The 27,566-nt window shown below is 47.3% G+C and overlaps 1 protein-coding gene across 1 annotated transcript in view; it reads left to right on the top strand.

The window, feature by feature from the left end:
* Positions 1 to 27,566, top strand: part of LOC119382415 (coronin-7) — a 231,134-nt gene that overhangs the window by 3,470 nt on the left and 200,098 nt on the right. Inside the window, exons 5-7 of the mRNA XM_037650110.2 lie at positions 9,689 to 9,759; positions 9,816 to 10,005; positions 17,541 to 17,665. Of these exons, the coding sequence (XP_037506038.1) occupies positions 9,689 to 9,759; positions 9,816 to 10,005; positions 17,541 to 17,665 (386 nt within the window). The remainder of the gene's footprint in view (positions 1 to 9,688; positions 9,760 to 9,815; positions 10,006 to 17,540; positions 17,666 to 27,566) is intronic.

Below are 27,566 nucleotides of genomic sequence, written 5' to 3' on the forward strand. Positions count from 1 at the left end.
GAAGCTGGCTCTCGTTGCTCAATAATGTTCTTCGGTTCTGAAAAGCGCGAAGATATTTTCCCGTGAACTGACGACTTTCTCACGCGGACGTAGTTGCTGACGGCAAAGTGTCTTGTCCGGGCTCCGCGACGGCAGTCTGTGTAAAGTTTGGAAGAAGCTTGGTTTTGTCTGACACACTGACGCAGCCATTTCATCGCCTGTGCTGGATTTTCGTGAAATGAAGAATCCGGTAATCCAACAATGCTTAAGCGTGTTCGTGGCAGTCGTCCGTGCAGTAAAACGGCGGGTGCAATTCCCGTTGTGGCATGAGGTGTGCAGTGGTAGACCCCCAAAAAGTCTGTCACGGCGACACGGATATCACGCCGGCTCGTATACTGCCATCTGGACAACAGATTTGACGACTGTTAAACCTTTCTACAAGCCCGTTTACTTGTGGGTGGTAAACAGAAGAAAAGCAATGGCGTATGCCACGTTCCTGAAGGAACTCTTCAAATTCAGCCGAGCTGAACTGCGGTCCGTGGTCGGAAACCATTTCACTCGGGTAGCCTCACAAGAAAACACTTGTAGCAGAAAGTTCTTGACCGTTGCCGTAGAAACTTGTCTTGCAAAAAAAAACTTCTGGCCATTTGCTGTGATAATCAATAAGCGTCACTGCATAATGGCAATTGATGGCAGCTTGCTCAAATGGGCCAATAATATCAATGGCAATCTTCTCCCAAGGGTTGTCAGGGAAAGCTACTGGCTGCATAGGTGCTGCGGTTGGCCGTGCTGATCTGTCACATGACTGGCAAACAAATGTTTTAACCAGTTGTTCTACATGGTTATCCATTCGAGGCCACCAGTACAACTCTCGCAAATGGCTTTTCGTACGACTGATCCCCGGATGTGATTCGTGTGCGACTTCCATCAAACGACGAGTAAGGGTACTTGGAATTACGATCCTGTCACCACGGTAAAGCAAGTCGTGTACAATGGATAGTTCTGCACGTACATGAAAATATGGCATTAGCTCCGCTTCCAGAGATACTTTACGAGGCCATGATGACAAAACGAAGTTCATGACTTTTGCGATTGTACTGTCAGATGCACTCTCCGCTTGTAATTCTGCAATGGTTAGCATCGGAGAAAGAAGGCAAACAAACTCATCTTCGGCAACCTGATTGGTTTCTCCTTGCAAAGGCAGTCGAGAGAGCGCATCAGCCACCACATTATCGCTTCCCTTATGGTACTCTATGGTGTAGTTGCAACAAAGAAGTCGCGCTGACCAACGTGAAATTCGCAATAGCCGATGTCCAACACCTTTGGTTGACAGCAAGGTGACAAGAGCACTGTGGTCGGTTCGCAAGACAAAGGGGTGACCCCAAAGGTACACGTGCCAATGTTCACAGGCCCAAACACATCCTAAGGCTTCACGTTCGCCTGCAGAGTATTTCCTTTCTTGTGGGCTCAAGGTACGGGAGGCAAAGGCAACCATCTGTAGAATCCCCTTATCTTGTTGCAGCACAGCGCCCAGTCCATACCCGGAGGCATTGGTCGTGACGATGACGGGTAGGTTCGGGTCAAAGAAATGTAGAACCTTGCAAGTTGTCAGCAGTGATTTCAAACAGACGAAACTCTCTTCGGCAGCTGACGTCCAAGCAAATGGCTCGTTGCCTCGAAGAAATGCCCGTAAAGGTTCCACAACATCCGAAAAATGGGGAACGAACTTGGAGTAAAATCCCGCCAGACCAAGCGGGGAACGAAGTTCATTGATGTTTGAAAGCGCCGGAGCTTCTTTCATCGCTTGGATAGATGACGCTAGTGGAAAGAGTCCTTTGCCGTTCACAACATGTCCCAGAAACGTTAGTTCCGTGACGTCGAAAACGCACTTCTGGTTGAGTTTCAGGCCCGCTTTAGAAAGTCGTTGCAAAACGATGTGGAGATTTGAAAGATGATCTTCTCGAGAACGACCATATACGATAATGTTGTCGATGTAGAAAAGTACACCTTTGCACCCTTTCAGTGAGATGCATCATCTTTTGAAGTGCTGACGGGGCTGAAGCCAAGCCGAAACATACTCTCTTAAAGCGAAAAAGCCCGTCGTGCGTGATGAAGGTAGTCAGATCACGACTCTCAGGATCGAGCTCTAGTTGATGGTAGGCAGACGCCAAGTCCAGCTTCGAGAATCGCTTGGCACCAGCTAAGCTGTGCAGCAGCTCGTCTGTCTGTGGTAGTGGAAAGTTATCAACAATTATAGCTTTATTGGGCTCTCGCAGGTCAACACACATTCGTATAGAACCATCCTTCTTGCGAACAACCACTATAGGAGAAACCCACTGGGAGGCGTCAACACGCTCGATTATGTCTTGGGCTTCAAGTTTCTGCAGTTCAGCCGACACTTGTTCACGAAGGGTAAACGGCAGCCATCGTAGCTTGCTGGCAACGGGTGGAACGGAATCACGAACCTTAACCTTGTGTTTGAATCCTTTGGCAAGTCCGAGCTGTTTGTCAAAGAGGTGTTCGTACTCTGAACGTAGCTCAGCCGGCAATGTAGGAGTGCTGGAGGCCAATGCAAGACACTGAAGCGATTTACCTTCAATATTCATCTGTAGTGCCGCAATGGCGTCTAAGCCCAGTACAGTGGTGCCTTCAGATAGAACATACAGAAGAATGCAGGCAGTTCTGTCTTGGAACGCAGCTGAAGCAACAAAGCATCCTCGAACTCTTATCCTTGACTTGGAGTAGTCGAAAAGCTGCACTGAAGCAGGGTTCAAAGGGTAAGTACTTGCAAAAAACTGATGATAGAGTTCTTCAGCCAGAATAGTGACAGAAGATCCCGTATCAACTAGAAACGAGATAGGGCGACCTTCCAGAGCGACGGATGCGTAAATGCCATGCTTGTGTCCATTGACAACACAAACTGTTTTTCCGCTACTCTGGGAGCTAGCGTCGTTGTCGTCATCAACTTGTCGAACTTTAGCTGAATATCCAGACGACCTACACATAAAATCTAAGTGGCCAATCCTCTCGCAGCAACGACATTTGCGCTTGCAGGCCTTACATGCAGGACTGTTTGCAAGATGATCAGTCGCTCCACGACGATAGCAAGCTCAAAGGTTCGTGGTACCTTGTACGGGATGCTCAGATGATTTGGCTTTGCACTTATTACAAGTTGTGCGTTCATTTGGTTGTTCAGAAGACCGAGAAGAGCTTTGTGCTGTTTTAACGTGACGAACTGAAGCATCGTCGCAAAATTCCTTAGCATGACTCACGGCTTCTTCGTACTGATTAGCAATTGTTATAGCTCGTGAGAGCGTCAGTGAGGAGCCCTCAAAAAGTAACCGCTCACATAAGTGATTATTCGTCGTTTTCGAGACAAGCTGATCACGTAGCATCTCATCAGCGAGGCTTCCAAAATTACAGTCGGCAATGAGGATTTGTAAAGCAGTGACGTATTCTTCCGCTGTCTCACCTGCATGCTGAGCACGGCGACTGAACCGTTGTTGAGCCACGATGACGTTGACTGAACGCTTGAAATGGTCCGAAAGCAGGGCGATTGCAGAGTCATATGCGTCATTCGTCGACCCGGCGTCACCTGTGCTCGAAGGACTAGTAGCGGGAGCAGAGCCAGACTGCAAGTCCGCTGGCTTCACTGTAGAGAAGATCTGCTGCCCCTCCATACCAAGACGTGAGCAGGATAGCTTTTCGGCGTTCGGCTGGAAGCTCTGAAGCTCCAGAAGCCACCACGTACGTCTGAAAGGCCTGCTTCCACTGGTCCCATGGGACAGCCGGACGACCAGGCGAAGGCAGGAAAGGCGGTGGTGGTTGCAATCCCGGAATGCTCATTGTGGTGATGCAGCAGAAATCACCAGGACTCTTGCTCTTGCATGGGTTGAAATCTCGTCGCCAATATGTTGTATTTAGAACAGAGAGAAACGATGCATCTGATGCCTGAACATCATTTTCTTTATTTCATGTCCCCACGCGACCATTCTCATCTTCTTCCATATACAAAACATGCTCTGTACGAAACTATGGCACTGAAGCATCATTAATTTATGCAGTGTACTGAACCGTCGTCTGTAATGCTGTTACCTGTAAATAAAAAGGCTGTGGCTAGGGTTACGTCCAGATGTAACTGTAGTCACCGCTATCGTTACATCCAGAGTAAAGTCCCTAGATTTTTCCCTGTTGAAGAGCAGGGAAAAATCTAGAGACTTTAGTCAAGATGTGGTTTTCCACAAACTTGAGTACATTATTTTCCTGTTGCTCAGTGAAAGCCCTCTGCGCCTTTCGGGCGGGGAAATCTAATCGTGGCTTCGCCCTCGCTTCGTGAGTGCGGCCATTTCGCTAACGCTCAATGGCCGGTTGGCAGGGTCTCCGTCACGCACTGTTTAGACCACGCGCCTGCCCCAAAGGGGCAGGCGCGTGGGCAGGCAACACCTTCTGCGACAACAAAATAAAATAAAATAAAGAAACTTCACTAGCAGCAAGGTTCGAACCAACAATAAAAAACACAGCAGGTCATTATTTAGTGTCGGCAAACAGAAAAAGAATAGATTCCACGCCGTGAAAATCGTCAAGCAGCGAAGCTGTAAGTGACAACACCAAGGTCACTTGGTGTTGTCAGTCTGCCACTAGATTTGTAACGTGCACTTACACTTGATTGGGCAAAGCCAGATCACCTAACCTGAGAGCTCAGGCAATGGCGCTTCAGTGATTTGGTGTTTCAGCATTACATGACTTGCCACTGGCACAGCCGGAATCCTGCCAAGTGTGTGCTCCCTGTTATCTACATGAGCCTCTTATGTGCCCAGGTGCCTTGCCTTGGTTTATTACAGTTAACGTAGGTCTCTAATTAATGTTTTACATGAAAGTGCAAACTGCTTTTCTTGTATCTTGCACCGAAAGTCAACATCATAATCATTTTGAGCAACAAGAAAAGCATTGTCATTTTGTTCTCTTTATTTCATTATTCACTGCTCCCTCGGGTCACCTCCTCCTGCTGCTGCGACGACGACTGCACTGGGCAGCTTGCTAAGGTGCAAGGCTATCGCTGCTCAGATATAAGCAAACATGGTAGTGTCATAGAAAATAGAGTGGCAGACAGCTAGTCTCCTTTTCACAGGGAAGTAACCGCTATGATTTAAACATGGGGCATTTGTGCAATGGCTCAGTATGAACAAACTGAGCAAGCACCTCGCTGGACGTCTACAGTAGTAAGCTTTGTAATGGCAGGTCGATCGGGTGCACGTCTACTGCAAAGGTTGGATCAAAGTGTTGTTTTTTAGGGGCGTAGCTCCTCTTAGTCTTTGTCTCGCGTCAGGCGTAACCGGCAGTATCTCCCGAACAGTATAATAGATGGCGCTGTCTCATAGAAGTACAGTCGAGCCCGTTTATAACGAACCTGAGCGTGACGCGGCGTCCGTTCGTTGTATCCCGATGTTCGTAATAAATGAAAAAACAGCTTTTAAAAAGTTACAAGTGAAAACCCAAAAGTTATTTTTTCGCAGAAATGTCCGTGATGCATGTCTGCTTCGGGAGTGCCGATGCGATAAGGGTGGTCTCCAGTTTATTTAAAGCGGCAGCATGCTCCTCGCCGAGGCCCTTGGCATAGACAAGTTGCCTGAGGCTATCTATGTAGCCAATTGCTACAGGCACGCTTGTGGGTGCTGGCTCCAACGTTTCATCGTCGTCGTCATCTGATTCCTCCGAGTCGCTCTTGCCGCGCACTTCATTGACAATGCCCTCATCCGTGCACGGTTCCGCGGTGTCGGCATCATCATCGGCCATAACAAAATCATCCCAGCAGATGTCCCGCCTTCCCATGTCGGAGTCGACAAAACGCTGCCACAAATCGCCGCCGGAGTGGTCCTCTTCGGAAGCTTCAGGGTCGGCATCGGCTCCGACGTCGGCGAAGCCGGCTTTGTGGAAACGGTTTTGCACACATGTAGCCGTTACCTCCGCCCACGAAGCCTTTACCATCTCCAGAGCTGAGTACAGCGACACCCGAAGCGGCAGGTTGGCTGCCGGCCGGTCAACAGCTATGAACATGCGCTCCACAACGCGGCGCCTATAATAAGCCTTAAACACGCGGAATATGCCCAAGTCAAGTGGTTGCACTTTCGACGTTGTGTTGGGCGGCAGGAAAAGTAGGGTCACTGCCATGAGAGAGGCTTGTACGTGGTGCGCGGAGCAATTGTCGACCACTAGCAGCACACGCCTGCCTTGCTTGTGCATGTCGCGGTCTAACTCGCTCAGCCACTCTGCGAATAAATCGCGCGTCATCCACGCTTTAGCACTATGCCTGTAACGCACAGGCACATAGCCCCGAAAGCAACGCGGCTTCTTTGACTTGCCGATTACAAAGGGCACGCGCCGGTCGCTGCCATCCATTTTAGTGCACAAAAGCGCTGTGACGCGCACTTTACTGTGCTTGCCGCCAGCACATGTGTCGCCTTTCATGGCGTGCGTTTTTCCTGGCAGCATCTGGTAGAATAACGCAGTTTCGTCTGTGTTATAGACGTCTCGCTCCGCATAGCTTAAAATAGTGTCTCGATTTGCTTCAAGCCACGAGGCAACGTCTTGGTCGCTGGCCGAGGCCGCCTCACCGACAATCGATTTAAAAACAATGCCATGACGCACCTTGAACCGATGTAGCCAGCCATTTCCTGGGCAGAAGTCGGGAAAATCCAGCAGAAATGCGAAGTCTTTCGATTTGGCCAGCATCATAGGACCACTTATCGGAATGTTCCGAGCCCGCACGTCGACGAACCATTTCAGAAGCGCTTCCTCCACGTCCGCGTACGTGGCCCTCCGCAGGCGCTTTCTGTCCATCGAGTTGGCATCGGCACTGATTATCTTGTCCTTGTTCTTTAGAATTGTTGATATCGTTTACTTGGACACGCCGTACTTATTAACCAGCTCGCAGTTTTTAGCGCCTTGAGCTAGCTCGTTTAGAATGGCTCGCTTGGTAGAAATGTCCAGCGATTTTCGCTTCGTGCCATCTGTTTGCGCGGAGGGCTTCCCGTCCGCCATCCTGACACACACGCACACCAACAACGAGCAAGACGCGCACGTGCGACACACAAGCAAGTAAGCGTAGAACTGCTCTGTGCCCTGTCTGAGCTCGTTTCTACCCAGAAAAAGAAACTTCGGAATTCGAGCCGGCGTGGACAGGCGGAGGAGTTGCGATAAAGGGGGAAGAGAGGAGAATGGCCTTGGGATAGAGTCACTGTACTTGGGAGAGTGGCCTACGCGCGCAGCGGTCAGAGAATCTGATTGGGGCGCCGGTTCGCGGAAGGGTGAAAACGGCTGTCACACGGGACGGATCGTGAAAAGTTGAACTTGCGCAGCCCCACCGACTTCGATAATTCGCTTTTCGTTCTGCGTAAGCCATTTTTACCCTTCAGCACGCGTGCAGGGCATGCTGAACGGAGTGCAAAATGAGCGAGAACACGGAACGAATCGCGAAATATCGAAGTCGGTGAGCACCCCGCACCCACTGACGATGCGGGGTGCTCGGAGCAGCAGGGGGACAAAGGACGGAGGGGTGCGTAACAAAAAACTGTCGGGGAGAACGACAATGAGAAGCCTGCGGAGGCAGGATCGGCGTTTGGCTCGCCGATGGCTTATAGGTGGTCGAAAGGGGTGTCTCCGCAGTCGCCGGCCGACTCCATTCGCTGTAACCGATCGGCAGGGTTCGAAGGCGTTCGTTGTAAGTGTGATTTTGTGCCATTGAAATAATGTATATTTCCACGGTCACGCGGGTACCGTTCGTTTTAAACGAAGTTTGTTTTAAGTGGGGCCGTTATATGTGGGCTCAACTGTACATACAAACTGCAGTGGAGTGATGATATTCTAGATGGCGCTGTACACAATCTGTGTCATCACCATTTCTCGTCTCATTTCCTAGATGGTGTTGCTCCAATAGAAGTGTGTGCAATAGTGCGCTTGTGTGAATCGCCACTAGATGGCGGTGGAAGTGCCGCTACTCTCCGATTGGCTGCTGCGCGGGCTGTGCCTGGGTGCGTGTGGAACGAGTGCCTCTCTCAGTCTCCTGGATCGTCGCTGTATGTGTCGGATCGTTGGTGGGCGAAGCGAGCGCAGTGCCTGGCGGATCCCGAGACGGTGCGCACGAGTGATGCCACGACGCAACGTGCACTCCGAGCAGCGGACCCCGAAAGGCGAGCCCGAGCAGCGGACCCCGAAGCGAGCGCGGCGCCTGGCAGACCTTGATGGTGCTCGTGCGCGGGAAGCGGTGACCAAGTGGCGCCGGCGGTCTCACATTCAAGGAGCCGACGCGCGGTTCGAGCGGGAATTTCTTGCTCATTCGTTTGGCCACAGTTGTGACGTGTGTGTAGACTTTGGTTCGATAATAACCTCACCGCGGTTTCTGGCATCAGGAACGAGATCTTCACTGTACCTCACGTGTTTGCATGATTATTTTATCGGGCGAACTTCTCGGAGGATTAACGATATCACCCATAACCTCCGGAGCTTTACCCCCCTCACCATCATTCAGCTCATGTATATGCTGCGATTTTTTTTTTTCAGCGATATTTTGTAGTGATGCCACTTGCAACATGGTCAGGGTAGCTCTTTTGATTATGTGCACCTTGTTAGTTTAGGTGTTGTAATGCATTGCAATAAACATGCATTTTTAAAAATGTGCAGTGGCTGTTCTGGATGCCTTGAAGGATAAAATTCTGTTTTTGCACGGGCTTTTTCAGATATGTTAGTGTAAGAACATTCACAAATATTTTATCAGCGTCCACTGTTTGATATTTAAATACAGCGGTTCACCTAATATCCACTAATAACATGGGACAGTTCAGACCTTTAGTGCATGTCCTCGAAATATTTAGTTGCAAGGGCTGGTTAAGAGGCCATAGGCCTCGATACATATGACATACACTACAGAAAACGTCCAGCTTTTGCTCTTTACATTTGGGTATGTCACTCGTAAAGATAACTGCCAGATTTCACTGGTTTAGTGTTCTGAAGGTAAAATGCAAAAGTGCTCACCAATAACTCAGAGAGCTGTACATTCCCAAATAAGCACCTTCAATTGAAACCAGTACAATCACAGTTGCAAACCAGTAGCCTTCTACTGGAACCAGTAGAAGGCTACTGGTTCAGCAGTCCCAACTGGAACTAGTGGGATCCCTGTTCACGACCAGTACATAGCTTTCTACTGGTACCATTTGCAACCAGTAGTAGACCAGTTGAAACCAGCAGAAAATTTTTTCACCTGGGTATGAACAATGTTGTATGCACTACGGAATGTGCCAACACTGGAAGTGGTTATAAGCAGAACGATTGGCAAGTGGGTAAGTATTGCTACTTTGCCAGTGTCCCTGGGAGCCAGTAACCTGCGCCTTGCCCCTCTCGCTCTTTCGCCGTCATTACTGCTGCCCCATTGCACCTCTATAGCTCAATGCCATGTGACTTGAACAGAAACGTTGCATACGGTGTCATTGGTAGAGCGGCATGTCACTGTTGGCCCTGTCAGTAGTGATGCTGGCAAAACAGAGTGGCACGACATAAGTTACCCGCCCCCCGTAGATAGGGACAAACCACTGGTGAAGCAGTGATACCTTTGCCAGTGGTCGTATAACCACTTCCGGTGTTGGTGTACTCTGTAGTGCACATAACATTGTTGTTTTACTCTATTTGTTGTTCCTAAAATCTTCCCTCCACTTTACAGAATTCATAACTGACTTTGAATTTTGTCCGTACGATGACGGCCTCCTGGCTACCTGCTCCCACGACGCCACTGTAAGCTGCTCTATTCTCTCGGTCTGCATCCCGCTCGACAGAGTTGTCTTCCGCAGATCAAAATCTGGAGGATTCCGGATGGCGGTGTTGTGCCCAATGTGCCCCACAATCCCGAACTTGTGCTTCAACCTGGCAAGGCTCGCATTGAGAACTTGTCGTTTAATCCAGCTGTGGACTGCCTCCTGGCTGCAGCCACGGACAGTGCTCTGCAGATCTGGGACCTAGTCAACCAGTCGGAGCTTGGCAGTAAGTTTGGGCATTTTTTGTGAGGTAAACCTATTTTTATTTTTTAGGGATGTTGTACACAAGGGTAAATAAAGGCAGTGTACGGTTAAAGGAGTACTGACACGACTTTGAGACATCGCAAAAGGGACATTTTTCGTTTCCTTGGTATACAGTGTCAACGCTCTCCACACACCAGAGTTGGAGGACACGTATAAAATATTTTAATTTGACTTTGAAGTTTTCGTCGCTGAGCATCTGCAAGCCAGCCCCACTGCAATGGACATTATCCCGACGAGTCAAGACAGTTCCCTCGAGTTTCAGAGTTCTGCGTCCTGCATGCAGCCTGAATTGCAGAAGTCACTGTCAGGGTCACTGTACGACAGTTCACTCATCGTTGTTTATGTGCACCACGAGCAAGTGACGGATTTGCCGCTAGTACGTCGAGAGTTTCTGTTGTACCCCGTGACGTCATACTGCTATGAAACGTCACTGAAAAGCCACCCCCTCGATATCGAAACCGAAAGTGTCTTTTTAAGGTAGTGGTAATTAAAATATATAGGATGCATTCCCAGGCACCACAATACTCGTTTTAGGTTTCTCAACACCAGAATTATTGCGATAGCAATTATATGGACAGTATTGGCTGGATTTTGCTGTCGCCGTCATGCACCGTATATGTATAAGTATGTATATATATACAAAAGCCCCAAAGAAAAATAATTCAGAAAAATGCTTCCGAAGCGCAGAATCGAACCAGGGACCTCTTGCGCCGCAGCGAGTGGCGCTAACCACTACGCCACGAAACGCAGATCCTCCACGTAGCTAACGGCAAGCGTTATAGACACACCGCTGGACGGACTCGGAGACGGCAGGCACTTATAAGCGTTTCTTCATTACCAGCGAGATGGCGCTAGGAGCGCAACGGGCGCATTTAAATGTCGTCGGCGAGCTCGCTCGCTTATTCTTCTATTTGCACATGGAGAACCTTGCCCTTCCGCTGTCTGCTCGCGGGGTTTTCTCGTGGTGAGGGGAAGAGGGATGTTTCAAGCTTTCGCCGTGATCTCCACGCCCATGTTACGGAACGTGCGAAAGTCACTCGAGCTCAAGGGATGCCGCTAAACGAACAAGCAGAAGATGAGCGCGAACTATCAAGTGTCACTGCTCGACACTTGAAACATGCTAGTTTCCTTCGCTGCTTCGGCCGCCTTTGCAACAGGAGCGCTGTTCAAACTGAGAGTATTCATTGGCGAGCCTCACTTTGTATAGCATTAGTTTCTTGCTATCGCATTCATTGCTTTGTCCTTGCGGCGAAACTGTGACTTTTTTTATTTAGAGCAACAATTCGAAAACTTTTAAAATTCGTGTCAGTACTCCTTTAATGGGAAGAGATGAAAAACAAACAAAAATTTTTGGTTTTTGCTGGCATTTTGTTGCTTTGTTGTGTGTATATATTTGTTTTGTGCTTTTGAATAAAATATCAGTTGTGTGTCGGTGCTTGTGTTCTTGGGGTTATAACATATTTTCGTCATTTCTCTTGCGCCATTATCTTAAACAATGTGTCCGTATCAACTGTCAGTCCTAATTGGGGGGAGTGTGTGGTAGAGCACTGTACGGGCTCGGGCCTACCCGAAAACCCGGGTCCGGCCCACGGGCCGGGCCTGGTAAAGTAGTCTTCACGGCGGGCCAGGCTCGGGTCTGAAGCTCCGGGCTTAGGGCCGGGCCCGTGTTTGAGGTGGCGGGCTTGGGCCGGGCTCGGACATTCCGCAGTTTTTAAACGGACACTAAAGTGATACAATTAATCGGTTAAGACAGATAAAGTGTACTCTGAGAACTCAAATGTAATTAGTTTCACCATCATAAGGAGAAAAGCAAGGGCAAGGTTCCATTTTTAAGTTTCGCGCCTAAATCTCCGCGCGTCACGTAATGAATTTCAAACTGCATTTCCCATATCTTGGGGACATTTAGTCAACGAAACTTCTTGAAACTTGGTATGTTAAGTCTATGGCCCTCTCAGAGGTCAGTGTACTTAATTTTTACCGATTAGAAACTACGTAGATCCCAGTAGACGCCGTGTTTGTTGCACGTTTTTCAAGGCGGTCTCGGCACCCGCATTTTCTTTTTGCGCGTTTTCTTGCTTACAAAGAGTCTTGTCGCAGCGAGCATGGTGATTATGGAATTTTAAGAGTAATTTACTTGTAATAGAAGAATTGCTTTTTCTTTAGTGTCCCTTGATGTGTGTTCCTCATACTTTGCGCGTACATATACGTTTCACACTTTATCTCGATAAAACGATTCTTTTTTTGTGGGGCAAGCTATTTGGAGAAGTTTTATGAGCGACAAGGACTGATCTTCTTTTGCTTCTTGCATATGGGGCTACTTGATTTATCTGAAACAGGTGAGCTAAAAAAAAAAAAAAAGACCAGGTGCCTATATAGTTAACATCTCGCTATTCTGTGCTTTATTTGCAATCGTTATTATTTTATATCCTAAATATTATTCTCTAATCGCAGTACTAAACATAGTATAATAAATTTATACCAGGGGTGTGCGAATATTCGAAATTTCGAATATTTTTCGAATAGTGTTTGCTATTTGATTCGATTCGCACTGAAATTTTACTATTTGAACTTCCCAAATACAAATGCAGTCAACGTCCGGTTGAAAGTGACCCCTTCAGATTTTCAATATGCTTCACCTCATTACACTCTCGTATTGCGGCAAAGTTGCCTTTCAAGCTCCGTTACGGTCGAACTTAGCCAAGAGACAAAGTTCGGTTAGAAATGGTCCCTAGATTTTCAATATGCTTCACCTCATCACACCCCCGTATTGCGGCAAAGCTGCCTTTCAAGCTCCGTTACGGTCGAACTTAGGCAAGAGACAGTCAACGTCCGATTGGAAGTGGTCCCTAGATTTTCAATATGCTTCACCTCATCACACCCCCGCATTGCGGCAAAGCTGCCTTTCAAGCTCCGCTACGGTCGCAAATGTATTAACTCAAGAAAAACGCTGGTTCCAACATGGAGATGAAAGATGTGGTAGAGTTGGGGGCTCAATTAATGCTGTTTTGGACCTGAAATTTGGGCAGGAAGTCCGAAAAATCTGACGCCGAAGCTTTTTAGCATCCAAAATTTCAGATGTTCTTATATATCGACACCTACGAGGCAGATTTGGAACTCTGGACTTGAAGGGAGCACACCCTTCTCTGCCACATCAATTGGGCTTCCACAGAAGTTGAAAGAGGAGGAGAGGCTGAGGAAATGGCATCTTTGCCTATCACGTGTAAAGTGTTGTCGGCAACACTTTGGTTGCACCAAATCATGTACATAAATGCAATTCGGCCTCTACATTGCCTCACTCTTGATAAGAAAGACAACTATGAAATATGACCCCACCAGCGTTTCATCAACCTAGCGAAAAGAAACACTTTCATGTTGCGATCTCACAAGAACATACTTAGGGATTCTCTGCAACTTTTTCTGTAATTTCACTTCGAATTATTCGAAAAATGTTTAAAAAATATTTGAAAATTATTCGATTCGATTCGCACTCAATCTTTATTATTCGAATTCGCTTCGCACCCAAAATTTTGCTATTCGCACAGCTCTAATTTATACCTATAACTTATCATCGCAAGTGCGATGAAGGAGCTCCAAAGCGGAGAAACGTTCTTGCAAGTTTCAGCCCTCCACTAAAACGAAAAGACTGCGCGGAATCTTGTTGTAAAAAAACCCTATAACGACATTCTCTTTCCGTGGCTCCGTCTAGACTCCCAGAGGTCACGTGACGCGAGATGGACATGCACAGCCTGCTTTGTGTGCCCGCATAGTTAACATCTGAGCGTTGGTCTTTTTCCGCTATATCAGGAGTCTCAAACTCGCCTCATCTAATGGGCCGCATTCACGAAAATTTACTTCCGCAAGGGCCAGGACAGTGACGAAGGTAGGAGTGGAAGGTGAGGGAGGAATAGGTTGTACCAGATGTCAGCTAACGTTGCCATTTTAAAAACCTTTTTAATATTTCATATATGGGTGATTTCTCAAGGGTATTTGGCGACAAATCGATACCTCTCTCCAGAATGACTAAAATCTGGACGCCCATTCTGTGGTACCGAGTTTTGTTTCGCGGTTATGTATCAACGCATGGTAAATGCAGGCGATGCCTCGCGAAAAAAATATTTGTCCTGTCATGCCTGTGTAGCTCAAGAACCTACTTATAAAGAAAATAAAAAAAATGAGACAAAGACAGTGATGTGCGGCACCGCCACGGTGGTCTATAGTGGTTATGACGCTCGACTGCTGACCCGAAGGTCGCCGGATCAAATCCCAGCTGCGGCGGCTATATTTTCGGTGGAGGCGAAAATGTTTGAGGCCCGTGTACTTAGATTTAGGTGCACGCTAAAGAACCCCAGGTGGTCGAAATTTCCGGAGCCCTCCACTACGGCGTCTCTCATAATCATATCGTGGTTTTGGGACGTTAAACCCCAGATATTATGTGTGGGCCGCAGGCCGCTAGCGAGAGGTTTGCGGGCCGCGAGTTTGAAACCCCTGTACTATATAGTGTGAGAGCTACATGATACATTCATGACAGCGTTGGAATGTGCAGGAATAGCTTAAGGGCATTAAACATGTATATTCATGTTTAAAGGCAAGGTATATTAGCTTGACGAAATATCTGGCTTGAAATAAGAACCACGAATTTCATGCCGGGTGATGTCTCCTTACCTCGAATAATATGCACCCAATGAGTAAGTTTCGAAAACAGGGGCGTAGCCAGAAACTTTTGTGGGGAGAGGGGGGGGGGGGGATGCACCTCCTTGATCTGAAGTGGCGGCTGGGCAGGCAGACGTGGTCGAGTGTCATTTCGTGGTGTCTATGCTATGGCAAAAAAATTCGGGGGAGGGAGAGGGGGGCACGGGCCTGGTGTGATACCACCCTTTGGCTACGCCAGTGGTCGAGAATCTCATTCGCACCTTTATTACCAAACTGGAATGAACCTTGAAAATAGATCGCAATCACTTCGTCCACCTACTGCCAGTAGTACCAGTGTAGTCTTACCAGCCTAGATCACCTTCTACCGGTGCAACATTGTTAGGAAGGCATACGCCATTATAATATTTAAAAAAAAGCGCTCTTTGCAAGGCGTGCATAACAAACACTGCTGAAAACTGCAAGGAGAAGCCATCAGAGGCATTTACAGATTATATATAATAGTGGCACAATTTTCGGGAACAGGAAAAATAAGGGATCAGCTTGACAGCTATTTTCATACCGCAGAGGTCCAAAAATACATCCTAAATTTGCTCCAGTGGTGGAAGTTTAGAACTACGTCTGCCAACGCCTTCACATTTAGCAAGGCAGATGTGCGCCCCTGCGGCTAGCCCAAGCAGTGCAAGAAACTTTAGTGCGGTAGGACATGTGATGCAACGGCGCATGGTGTGCTTTTAATGGAATCTCTTTATAATTTTATTTTTTGTACAATAACATGCGAACAAACAAACTATAAACTATGCCACAAAAACTTAGACTGTATATAATAGCAGTGGTGTGATATATGAAAAGAATGCTATGACAAATAGTTTCTTTTTTTCCATTCGGTTTCTTACACGTATTTTCAAAGTGCACATGGTGCTCGCGGTTCGGTATAATTTTTATCTAGGTTAGTGTATTTACAAAAAATGTAATAAATTTGGGTTTTGTCCTCTATTTCTCTTGATGTGGCAAAGTGCTACTACGATGAAGATATATGTGCTATACATATCGAGAAGGGTGCACGGTTGGCTTTGTCGTTGTGGCACGCTTTAATGGGACACTAAAGAGAAAAACGATTTGTGTCGTATTAGTAAATGACTCTGTCACAATTCCAAAATCACCACGCCTGCTGCGAGAAGACTCATGGGAAGCGAGAAAACGCGCAAAAAAGAATTTACGGCTGGTGACGCCACCTTGAAATTCCAGCATCAAACGCGTCATAGATTTTGACGGCGTCTGCTAGGTCCTACGCAGTTCCTAATTGGTAAAAATGAAGCGCATTGTCTTCCGAGGGGGCCATAGAATTAACATACGAAGCTTCAGGAAATTTCGACAAGCCAAAGTCACCAAAATACGAAAAATACGCTTTGAAATCCGTGTTGTCACGCACGGAGATTTTGGCCCGAAATTTAGAAATCCAACCTTGACCTTGATTTTCTCCTTTATTAATGCATCTGTGTTGGTGAAACTAACGACATTAGATTTCTCAGCGTACAATTTATTAATCTAAGCCGATTGATTGTTTCACTTTCGTGTTCACCTAAACTTCAATAGAGAGCGCAATAAAAACAAAGTGAAGAGAGCGTTCTGCTCTCAGTCCCCTCTGTTTTTATTGCGCTCCTTATCAAAACAGAACTCATGCAGCAAATCACTTCCTGCAATATCTGCTACAAAACACTCTTGATGATCCCGATTGTATTCCCAGAAAATTAGGTACAGTATACCACTGTTAAACAAACGTTCATCGTACCCAGTATGTCCGTTCAACTGTTTCCACGGTGAGCCAGCCCCTTTTTATAGGAAAGTACCGTACGTTAAAGTATACTTGCTAGGGAAGCATGCGCCAAGCAGGCGTATACATTTACCACTTAAAACGCCTTGCGGTCAATTCTACGTTCGGGCAACACCACCTATTGGCTCGGGCCCCTGTTGGGCCCGATCTGTGGTCAGGCCAGGTAGGCGAAATTTTTTCTCGGGTTCGGGCCGGGCCGGGCTCGGGTGGGTAAATGTGAACGAGTCCTGGGCCCGGGCCGAGAATCAAGGCCCATGCAGTGCTCTTGTGTGTGGGAAGCATACAGTTGTGAAGGAGACCACTTGTCCCAACATTGGCTCTATGGATTTTTCATCTCTCCCATCCTCCTCTCTGCTTTACTTGGTATGGCTTTTCAGCTGCTGCACGGTAATGTAGGCGTGTCACATTAGTTATGATGTTGCCATCATTGCAACTGAAATACATGTCGCTCATGCAAAATAAGTTTTGAGACTTAATATTGCCCCTTCCACCCGTTGAGGGTAATGGGGGGCCAAGGCCTTCTCGGTTCACATGTTTGTTGTCATAAATGTGCCTCGTCTTTTTCTGCACAAGAGCAGTGCAGGCTGTCTGAACTTATCCATAGAAGAAACATGAGGCATCTTTGGCTGATGGCATTGCTGGCGAACAGATCAACACATACTGGAATCTCAGCATTTTGCATCCATTTTTCATTGTCTGGTTTTCTCTCATGTGCACTGTTATTCCCAGTACAAATTGGCCACTGCGAATCGTCGTCTGCAGAATTTGAGTTTTTTGGTGTGCCTGTCACAGAGGGCGCTAGAGTCATACATTAGAGTTTGGTGGCTTACATTTGTCTAGCCCGAACCTGTAACTCGGGTGGTGCTTGACATATTTTTCGCCATAATGCCAGTGCGACTCGGCTGAAGATGCCAGTGTATATCTTAGCAAATGTAAACGTTGCCTTCCAGTCTCTCTTAAGCTGTGTCTCAGATTATCCATGCTTGCTTAGCCGTTTTGTGCTCTTTTCTGTCCAGCCGATTTGAAACACGATGAGCTAGTACAGAGCTTGAGCTGGCGAGGTGATGGCAACCAACTTGTGAGCTCGGGCAGAGACAAGAAGCTGAGAGTGTGGGACCCCAGGACACCAAGCAATTCAATGGTAAGTACTGAAACGGCCTTCATGGGGTCTTATCTATTTTTGTCCTACACTGCACGCTGTAAAGTGCGGTTTAGAGAAACTTTTCTCACAAAAGCTCATTAAAAACACTGTGTTTAGCTATCACGAGAAAGAGGCGTGCGGCAAGAAAGAGGACGACAAAGCGTCCAGAACACCAACAAGCATGTGCACGAAAAGTTCTGGAGGCGCATGGCGCGTGACCTGAACTGTAAATGAGAAAGAAAAAAAAAACGAAAAAGCTTGGAGTTGGTGTTATCTACACGAGTCTGGTGAAAGAAGGTCCTTTAGTCTGCAGTGTACTGAGTGGAGGACGGTAGGCATTAGGTTGAATGCTCGGATGCTGGTGCGTTGAGGTATGACTGTTGACATTGATGAAGCTCCTAGGTAACTCGCAGACAATCTCAGTCAGCCTGGGCGTACTTTCAGCAAGGAAAGCTGGCAGCAGTTGATCCCCAGAGGGCCGAGTCAGCTGAGGAATGCCATGACGGGCCGAACAGCTTACTAGGCATAACAGGCCTAATGCGAGGTCGGCGGTGCAACACTCTGGGCACAGGTGATGAGCGACTCGTCAAACCATTGTGGACCACAATCGTGCCACGCTTGCAGCAGAAGTGTGGTACAGGAGACATGTCAGGCCCTACCTGTTATAAGATGAGAGTTGCTTGACAGTTGAGAACAAAACAGCACGAGTCAGTGACTTATCAGGTGTAATTTGTATTTTGTCAAGTTAGTTATAATTTTATACTTATGTGGCTTTAAGTTACATTTTTACAGAAACCTGTGTGGCAGGGTGAAAGAACCTTAAGTGCTGAAATGGCACCAGCCAAAATTTTTAGATTGACCCAGCATTTCAGAAGCTGCTCAGCCTCTTCCCGAGAGTTTAACATATTGGATGGGGAGGCCATGTCATTTATTTTCACACCTCAGCTCCTCCGTTCCATAGCGTCGGGAAGGCCGTGCATGTGGGCGTCATCCCCAACAAGTGATTAATTTTGCCATGGGCATTCTGAATGTGCCAAGGCTCAAACAGAAGCCTCCTTCCAGAGTTTGTTTTAGTATCTGTGAAAGAAGCAATCAGCTACATACCTCGCAAATAATTTTGGCCTCGCAATAAAAGAATGCAGGGCTGTCTCTTCGATGTGCTTCATTGTCAAGTTTGTAGCTCTGAGATGACTGCACCCATCACAGCCCCACTGGCTTGCCTCTAGGAGTCTGCTTCAGTCCCACTTGACACACTGAAGTACTCCACTACGGCGTCTTTTATAATGATATCGTGGTTTTGGGATGTTAAATCCCAGATATTATTATTAAGTATGTTCCTTTGATTGGTGTATTCATGTGGGAGGTAGTGGCCAAGTACTACACCAGGGTGGCCAATCCTGCTCTGGTGAGCCGAACCATGAGAGTGAAATAACTAGAAGAATAAGGATGGGATGGGGCTCATTCGGCAAGCATTATCAAATCATGAATGGTAGTCTACCACTATCTCTCAAGAGGAAGGTATATAACAGCTGCATCTTACCGGTACTTACCTACGGAGCAGAAACCTGGAGACTTACAAAGAGGGTTCAACTTAAATTGAGGACGATGCAGCGAGCGATGGAAAGGAAAATGATGGGAGTAACCTTAAGAGACAGGAAGAGAGCAGAGTGGGTCAGGGAACAAACGGGGGTTAAGGATATCATAGTTGAAATCAAGAAGAAGAAATGGATATGGGCCGGGCACGTAGCACGTCGGCAGGATAACCGGTGGTCATTAAGGGTAACTGACTGGATTCCAAGAGAGGGCAAACGCGTAAGGGGAAGACAGAAAATTAGGTGGGTAGATGAGATTAAGAAGTTTGTAGGTATAACGTGGCAACAGAAAGCACAGGACCGGGTTGATTGGCGGAACATGGGAGAGGCCTTTGCCCTGCAGTGGGCGCAGACAGGCTGATGATGATGATGATGATGTTCCTTTGAGGCAGTACTCCAACAAGTGGCACACTTAATTGTTGTTCAGGCTTCTCCTCTGTCTCAGGAGTTTGTCTTCATTCAGTGCAACTGGAGACTGCAAGCATGATAGGCATTATTTATTTATTTATTTGATTTGCATACATAGATACACAAGGACACAGAGAAAAGAGGGAGAGAGCAAGCTGGCAACTGCCACCTAGAGGGGCACAACACCTGCCTACTCTTTCGGGAGGAGGGAAAGGAAGATAGGGGGAGAGAAAGAGGAGATAGGAAAGTAAAGAAACAAAAATGACTCAGACTTGGATAAAAATAGGTGAAAACAAACACACACACACACACACAAAAAAAACACTTATAAACGGGTTGCCAGATCTGTTTGGTCCATGAAGGTCGGCAAAGCTCAATGGGCCTGGTCCAGGGTGTCTACCAACCGGGAAAACCGGGAATTCTCAGGGATTTTGGGTAGTCTGGAAATTCTCAGGGAAAACTCAGGGAAATTGTGCTCCCATCAGGGAAAATCCACAGTATGTTTATTGAAAGGCGACGAAAGTCGCGGTAGCGCTTGCTCGATATTTTGTGAACGCATTTTTCAAATCAAACGGCCACTGCGGCTGCGGGGAAGTGGCGCACCTTGATGCTGTCATCGCCTTCGGAGCGGTGAAGTGGGCGTGGCATGCGGGAACCGCGAACCACGACACATCGTATCGCGCAGTGTTGTCAGGATGTTCTGGGAGTACGCGGTGTAGTTCTGTAATTTTTCTCGCGCGTGCTGTGCGTTAGCGCCCGATATGGTGTTTTTGTTATCGCCGCGTGTCAAGTAACAAGCATGATTAGTTGTAGAAGCGGTAGCAGTAGATGTAACGAGCTTGAGTTATCTTGCAAGCGATCACGATCGCGCAGGAAGCGGATGTCTTCGACAAGGCTTGTATCTGGCAAGCCATCCCGATCGGCGAGAAAAAAGACGCTTGTTGGCTGTTATCGGAGAGCTCACTCGCTCTGATCCCGAGCTTCAAAGATGCTATTTAGGACTCCGTGAAGAATATAATAAATTTCCAGGCGAGAGCTAGCGTAACTAACGGGCCCATTCACAGCAAGTGAAAGCTTTTTTCTTTCTTTTTTTCCCGATGAGGGCACTGCTGAAACAAGTTTTAGGCAGTCGACTGAAATTTTTTGGGGCTGCAGGTGGCAATTACCAGCCACACCACGTGGGTGTTTGCTACAAAGCCGAATTACAAAACTTTTTAGAGCCATGGCATAGCGGCGACCGAAATTCGCGACACCGGCACGGGTCCCACATGCTCGATTCGGCGCGCAATGTCGGAAAACAGTAACGTTTCCACCATAATCGGTTGTGCCGTAATTCAGGCTGTTGCCGTGCTTTCATGCGATCTTAGCCCGCAGCTATATTGCTTTTTTTTGCGATAGCAATTATATAGACACTCCGACGCGAATTTTTTGCCTTCGCCATGATCTTCCCTATCAAGTCCAAATCGCGATTACATCACTCCGCGCGTCGCATGCTCCATGTGCGAGTGAAAGTGCGCGAGCGCTGCCGACGAACGGGGCTTAAGCAGAGATGAAACGAGCCGACCGTCTCATTCGATCGATGGGCACATGGATAGGAGCCGGCGCGTTGGGAAGGGGGGGGGCTGCGTGAGTCCGACAGGAAGTACGTACTTTGTACCAGCGGGCGTGGTCGCGTGCGCCGCGGTATCTTTAGTGTGGATCAGCATACGGCTCATACCTTTGTAGGTGTTGTGCTCTAATTGCAAAACTTCCGTTGAAGCCATAGCAGTGGCAGATCCCGAGGGGGGCCGTTAGCGGCGATCGACCCCCCCCCCGCCCACAAGCCAGCCCCCGCCCCCTCCCTTCAGTGCCTGTCGTCCACCTCCTTTGTCATGTTGCTTTGCCTGCCACTGTCCAAAAGGGGTAAAGAGAATCTTGTCCCTGCTCTCTACCTCTCATTGCTCTACCCTTTCCTGCTTCCCTATGCACATTTCCAACGAAGGCTTCTTAGGCACCGCCATAATCCCCTCTGGGCTGTTGTAAATATGCGTGACCCACCAAAATGCACTGTTGAGCGTTGGCTTCAGCCTTTGTACCCCCCCCCCCCCCATTATGTACCTGAATCCGCCCCTGAGCCATAGATCATAGATAGGGCACTTCTCTTAGTGCAGCGGCTGCGTTTCCTGAAGGAGCGAGCTGCTAGCCTATATTCATATAAAATTCCTCTTTGTTGCTATCGGATTTGCTACTTTGCTCTCGCGGTGAAACTGACTCTTTTTTTCTAACGTGGGATGGTTTTCGATGTTGTGCGTTCGTGGAGAGCAAATAGTTCGGTTGGGCAATATGATAGCAAAGCCGTTGCATTGCTCTGGGCAACGCGCGAGGATTTGACAACCCGCAGCAGCAGAACAAGCGCAATTCCACAGTGCATTAAACCCGCATTTGTTTCGTCTTTACATGTGACACTGTGGCAAGGCATCTAACTGTGATTGCTGCATCTCAGGCTCAACAAAATTGATTTTTTTCATGCAAAAAAATAAAAAAAAGTTTTTTCATGTTGCCATATTAGTCGAGCATTCTTGTGGCCTTTTCAGTTTAAGATTAATCCTTCAGTAACTATGCCTTGCATGAAAGGTCGAATTTCAGTTTAACGAAGTTTCGATATAACGAAGTGAGTTGCCGCTTTTACCAACTTCGCTATATTGAGGTTTATCTGTTCTATGTACTATTCAAATGGGATTAAGTCGTTTTCATTTTCTAAAATGCGTATTAGAGAGTGACATCACCGAGCGATATGGTCTCTACCCATCTTGACATAAAACAAAGTTCTGTTTCACTCAGGGAATTTCAGCAAAAACACTCAGGGAAAACCTGGAAAACTCAGGGAATTTAGAAATGTCAACTCGGTAGACACCCTGTGGTCGCATTGAGATACACAACCTCTTGGAAAGAGGTAATCGTCAATGGTCGTGCACTTAAATCTGAGGAATTTATATTCCTTAATCAGTAAAGCCCGCTGCGTAACAAACGCAGGACAGTGTAATATAAGATGCCCAAGTGTTTCACAGGAGCCACAAGGTGCACACAATGGACTGTTCACACGTCTATGCAGTATCATGATAGGCACACGTGTGCCTAACGGAGACGTTGAATAAGACCATGCACATCTTCATGCGTGCGCTCCGCAAAGTGTGTTCTACCCAGAAGCAGAACCCTGTGAAGAGAGGTTGTGAAGTCCATCATTGGACAGATTGAGAAGTTGGGCTTGTGGAGCCCATGGCATGGAGTGATTCCAACAGGTGGGTCTTGCCTTTGGGTGCTGCTTGAGGACGTCAGCAAGTGGGGCTGCGATCTGCCTACAGCTGGCTTTCTTAAGCAGTTTGACACGTCCAGGCGCAACTCCTTTGCAAGCTGCAATAACTTTAGTAGAATGGAAAGTTGGGCTAGTTGGAATGCATTCTTGATTGATGCAGCGCTAAAGACGAAGACTAAGACTAAAGGAACTGTGCACTCTGTGTTCCTTTAGTCTTCGTCTTTAGCGCTGCAGCAATCATGAAAGCAATAACTTTCTCACAGGAATTTCAAATACATGGCTGCCTCCAGCATTGATTTCACTGCTTCGCAAAGATCACACGAAGGTTCCTCTAAGATTCCACAAAGATTTTTCTCTTGATGGTACTTGGCTCGGGTGACAGCAGCTGCAAAATTATACCAGCTTTTACTAATTTACACTAGCTGTGGCTGTTTTTGTTCATCCTAGTCTTCGGTGCATGGCGAGTGCCATCGTCTCAAATGACATCTTGTACGTGTGCAGCTTGTGGCTCCGTTAGTTCCAGCCTTGAAGAAAAGTCCACTTGTCGAAACGTCGGCTCCAGCACCCACCCCCAGTTTACGGATTTTTTCATCTTGTACTTTGTAGCAGAGCATGGCACATAATGTGATTCAGTTCCTTTCTTGCGAATAAACAAACACTCGCCAAAGCTGCAACAAAAAAAGTACAGGCTTTTGCTCTGTCTCAGGAGTTTGTCTTCATTCAATACAACTGGAGACTGCAAGCATGATAGGCACACGTGCCTCGCCAGATGGTGTTCCATCGAACCCTGGAATATACAGTAGAACCCCGCTGTTACGTTCCTCACTGCTGCGTTTTCCCGGCTGTTACGTCGTTTTCTGCCGGTCCCGGCATAGCTGCCATAGGATACAATGTATTGGGAACCCCGCTGTTACGTCGTAACTGTCGGACCGTTCCCGTATGATACGTCGCGAAGTGCGCTCGGAGCCGACCGAGTGACTACCAAAGAGAGCGGCCATGGTGCATTTTCACGCAGCTTGGCCTCGTTTGACCGTAATATTAGCCGCATGAGAGGCGCAAGCAACAGAATCTTTCAATTGATGCAAACAAAAGCATGGCCTTCGAGATTCAAATTGCAAAGATGGCGTCTATGACGTAACTGCTTGCAAAAGCAAGGCCTTCGAGATTGGCATTTACTATTGACAAAAGCGTAGCCTTTGAGATTTGTATTGCACAAACATGGCGTGTATGACGTAATTGCTTGCGAAAGCAAGGCCTTTGAGATTGGCATTCACTTCTGCCATCGCGTTGGCGTAGACTCATCATCATCGTTATTTGTCGGAGAACGGGAGGTGTTCGAGCTGGTTGGAGCTCGCATGGTCGTGCGTGCGGTTCGCGGTCGGACTCGCCGCGCCGGTCGTGATTGCGTGTGCTTGGTTCTTTCATACCTACAGCTGTTGGTGTTACAAAAAATCACATACGTTGATTACATTTCTGTGGATGAGGCCGTCCTAAGCTCCGCGTTTCTATCCATCGACTAGATCGTGGCTGAGCGCGCCAATTTTCGTGCTGCTCGTAAGAATTGAAATACAATTCTGTACCACTAAATATTTTGCCGTTTTTTCTGTTTTTCGGCTCTTACGTTTCCCGTCTCTTACGTTTATTTCCTACGGTCCCTTCAAAAACGTATCAGCGGGGTTCTACTGTAATGTGATTCAGTGTACCAGATGTCATTACATGCAAATGACATTAAACCTTCTCATGGGACAGGGGTATGAATCCTGCCATGCCAGGCATTCTGCAGAGTACTGTTCTAGCACCTATGTTATAATATTTAATAATGACTTGCCGCTCCTCACTTAAGTAAAACCCACGCTCTTTCCAGATCACTTAATTCTTAATAGTGGGTTAGAATCCATGCAAAGGTGCCATAAGGATTGGCGCATCTCTCTCATTATTAGTAAGTGCATTTCCTTGTCAATAACATGTAAAAGTATAACTTTTCTTAATTGATGACTGCCCCTTGGTCAGTATAGCTATTCCCAGTGGTTAGGGTATAACAACTTCAAAGGATCTGGGATGGGAGACTCGTATCAGTAACAATACTTGCACAGCCACGGCGGCAGCACTTTTGATGGAGGTGAAAATGCTTGAGACCAGTGTATTTAGATTTAGGTGTACGTTAAAGGAACTCCAGGTGGTAGAAATTTCCGGAGGCCTCCACTACAGCGTCCCTCATTATCATAGCGTGTTTTTGGGATGTTAAACTCCAACAATTATTAACAATACTTGCACAGCCAGCAAATGATCATTTCCACTGAAGAAAGCCCCAGTTTTGCCACAGGGGTGAAGCAGTGAATGCAATAGCTACAAATCGGAATTGTATACAATGAAAGGCCTTTAGCAGACGTGGCTGCTGTAGCAAGTGAAGTGACCTTGATGCTGCGGTGGTTTCAACCGCCTCAAAGCAAACACTGCGATGCATGCACCGCAGGCACAAAGCCATCTGTTGTTGCCCTCTAGTGTGCAACCACAGGTCACCATGCCCTGCAAGTCAAAGTCCCAGAGGCGCGCAGCCCCCTCTCCAGCTCAGTATCTCTACGCTCCGTGACGCCTTTTTACCATTCCCTTCAGGGTTACTGTATATGCTCCCGTAGGTAGCAGAGTTGTTTTCAAAATGCCACTAGCAACAATGCATTGTGGAGAAACTGATGCTCGGGCCAATTTTTGTATTTCCCGTTGCCACTGCTGTAGCGAACTGGATTGACGCTAGTCATTGCCTGTAAAGTTCCTCGCAGGTTGACGACATGCCAGGCATGCCGCCTGCAAACACGAAGTGCGACTCTGCTACCTATGAGTAGCATATACAGTGACTGTAGTACCATTTTGTGGGTAAGTAAACAAGCCTCTGCAACGTTGAAGGAACCCAGAGATCAGCCTACCGCCAACTGTGATGCATGTCTATAAGTAGCTCGCTGCTTGCACAGAAAAGTATCGACGGCCATGCGGTCTAACGTGTTGCACCACAGAATGAAAGGCGCTGGTGCCAATCCCCTGTTGTCTGCTTTTAAAAAATGTTCTTTCTGATATATATATATATATATATATATATATATATATATATATATATATATATATATATACAGCATAACCTCGTTACAACTGATCTGTTCACAACAGACATTCGGATATTACATACCAATTTGCGGCTTTATGTCGACTTCCGTATTTCTTCCATTGATTGAGCTTCGTTTACAACGGATTCTGGTACAGCGGACATCGGATATAATTGACTTAAATGTCAGGCCAGCAAGGTGGTCAGGACTCCTTAGAGCAGACTTTTCTACTACGGTCATTAACTTCCGACTTCAAACATCGCTTAGCATACTTTTGGGACGGGAGCAGCACGCTGCGGATATCGACGTACCGATTTAAGAACGAAGGCCGCCGATCTCCGGTCTGTCAGTGATCAGCTGTGCCTAGCTGTAGCGACAAAAAATCGGCGCACAACGTGCTTAGTGTTGCGTTTCAGGATGCTGACGTGCGAAATTGCTAGCCGCTGCCACTGCTTCTCCGAGCGATCACTGCGCGGCGAGCTTGGCCGGGGGGTCCACTGCCGATGCGCAAAATGCCCATCCGCGGTTCTGAGGAGCCAGCGGGCGATGCGATTCGTTGCTTTTGCATGTCCGCTAGTGCGACGTTCTTCCCGCAAAGTTCAGATTTGTCTCGTACATCGGCACCGTGAGTGGAGTTAGGCCTAGCCACGGCATCGAGTAGAAAGCTCGGTTGCGATGTGCAAGGCTGCGGTGCCCGATGTTTCAAAGTACGTCATGCTCGATTGCGAGTACAAAGAGTTGTTGCGTGGTGGTCTTCATCATAAGCTCCGAAGTGCTGATAAGAAGAACCTCTAACAGCGGGTCCAACAAGTCAACGCTATTACAGTCGCACGTCTGCGCTGTTCTACGCACGTCTGCGATGTTCGCGATGAGTGCGGCATGCTATTGTAATCTGATGGTTGAGCTTCCGCTTGCAGCTGCCAAACTAAGGAGTTTTTTAAATTATCGTCGACCCGTGAACACAGAACGAGTGCGAACGCAATTTTCGATAGCCACGACCTCGCGACGCACAAGCAGAAGACGACGATCCCAAAGCGAGCATCACGGCAGAAGCAGCCAATCGGAGGCCTCGAATTGAACTTCAAATATGTGCTTTTTTTGCGCTTGTTACTGAATGGAGGAGCTAGCTAAAATGGAGAACTTGAACACAGAGAAATGCACTTTACGACGAGCCCAAAATGGTGGCGCCCGGTTGCGCCGTTGCCGAGTTATAATATTGAAAAACACTGTTTTTTTTTTGCTATTTCCGCAATTTTCGCCAAGTTGGCAGACGCAAAAAATTTTTATATAGCACTTCTACATAGTTTTCAGTGAAGATATTTTGGAATCAGATAGAAAAAGAGCTACAAAAACTGAAAATGCCATTTTCCAAAAATCGAATTTTTTTTTTTGGTCCCCCGTTAACAGTAAGACCATGTTTGTGACTAGTAATTCTCTCTGGTTGTAACAGACCCATTCAGTGTTTACATAAAAGTCTTTTGTAACAGTACTTGGATTTTACATACTCCCTTTAC

The sequence above is a fragment of the Rhipicephalus sanguineus genome, chromosome 2, assembly GCF_013339695.2.
Source record: "Rhipicephalus sanguineus isolate Rsan-2018 chromosome 2, BIME_Rsan_1.4, whole genome shotgun sequence".
In the NCBI taxonomy this organism is placed as follows: Eukaryota; Metazoa; Arthropoda; class Arachnida; order Ixodida; family Ixodidae; genus Rhipicephalus; species Rhipicephalus sanguineus.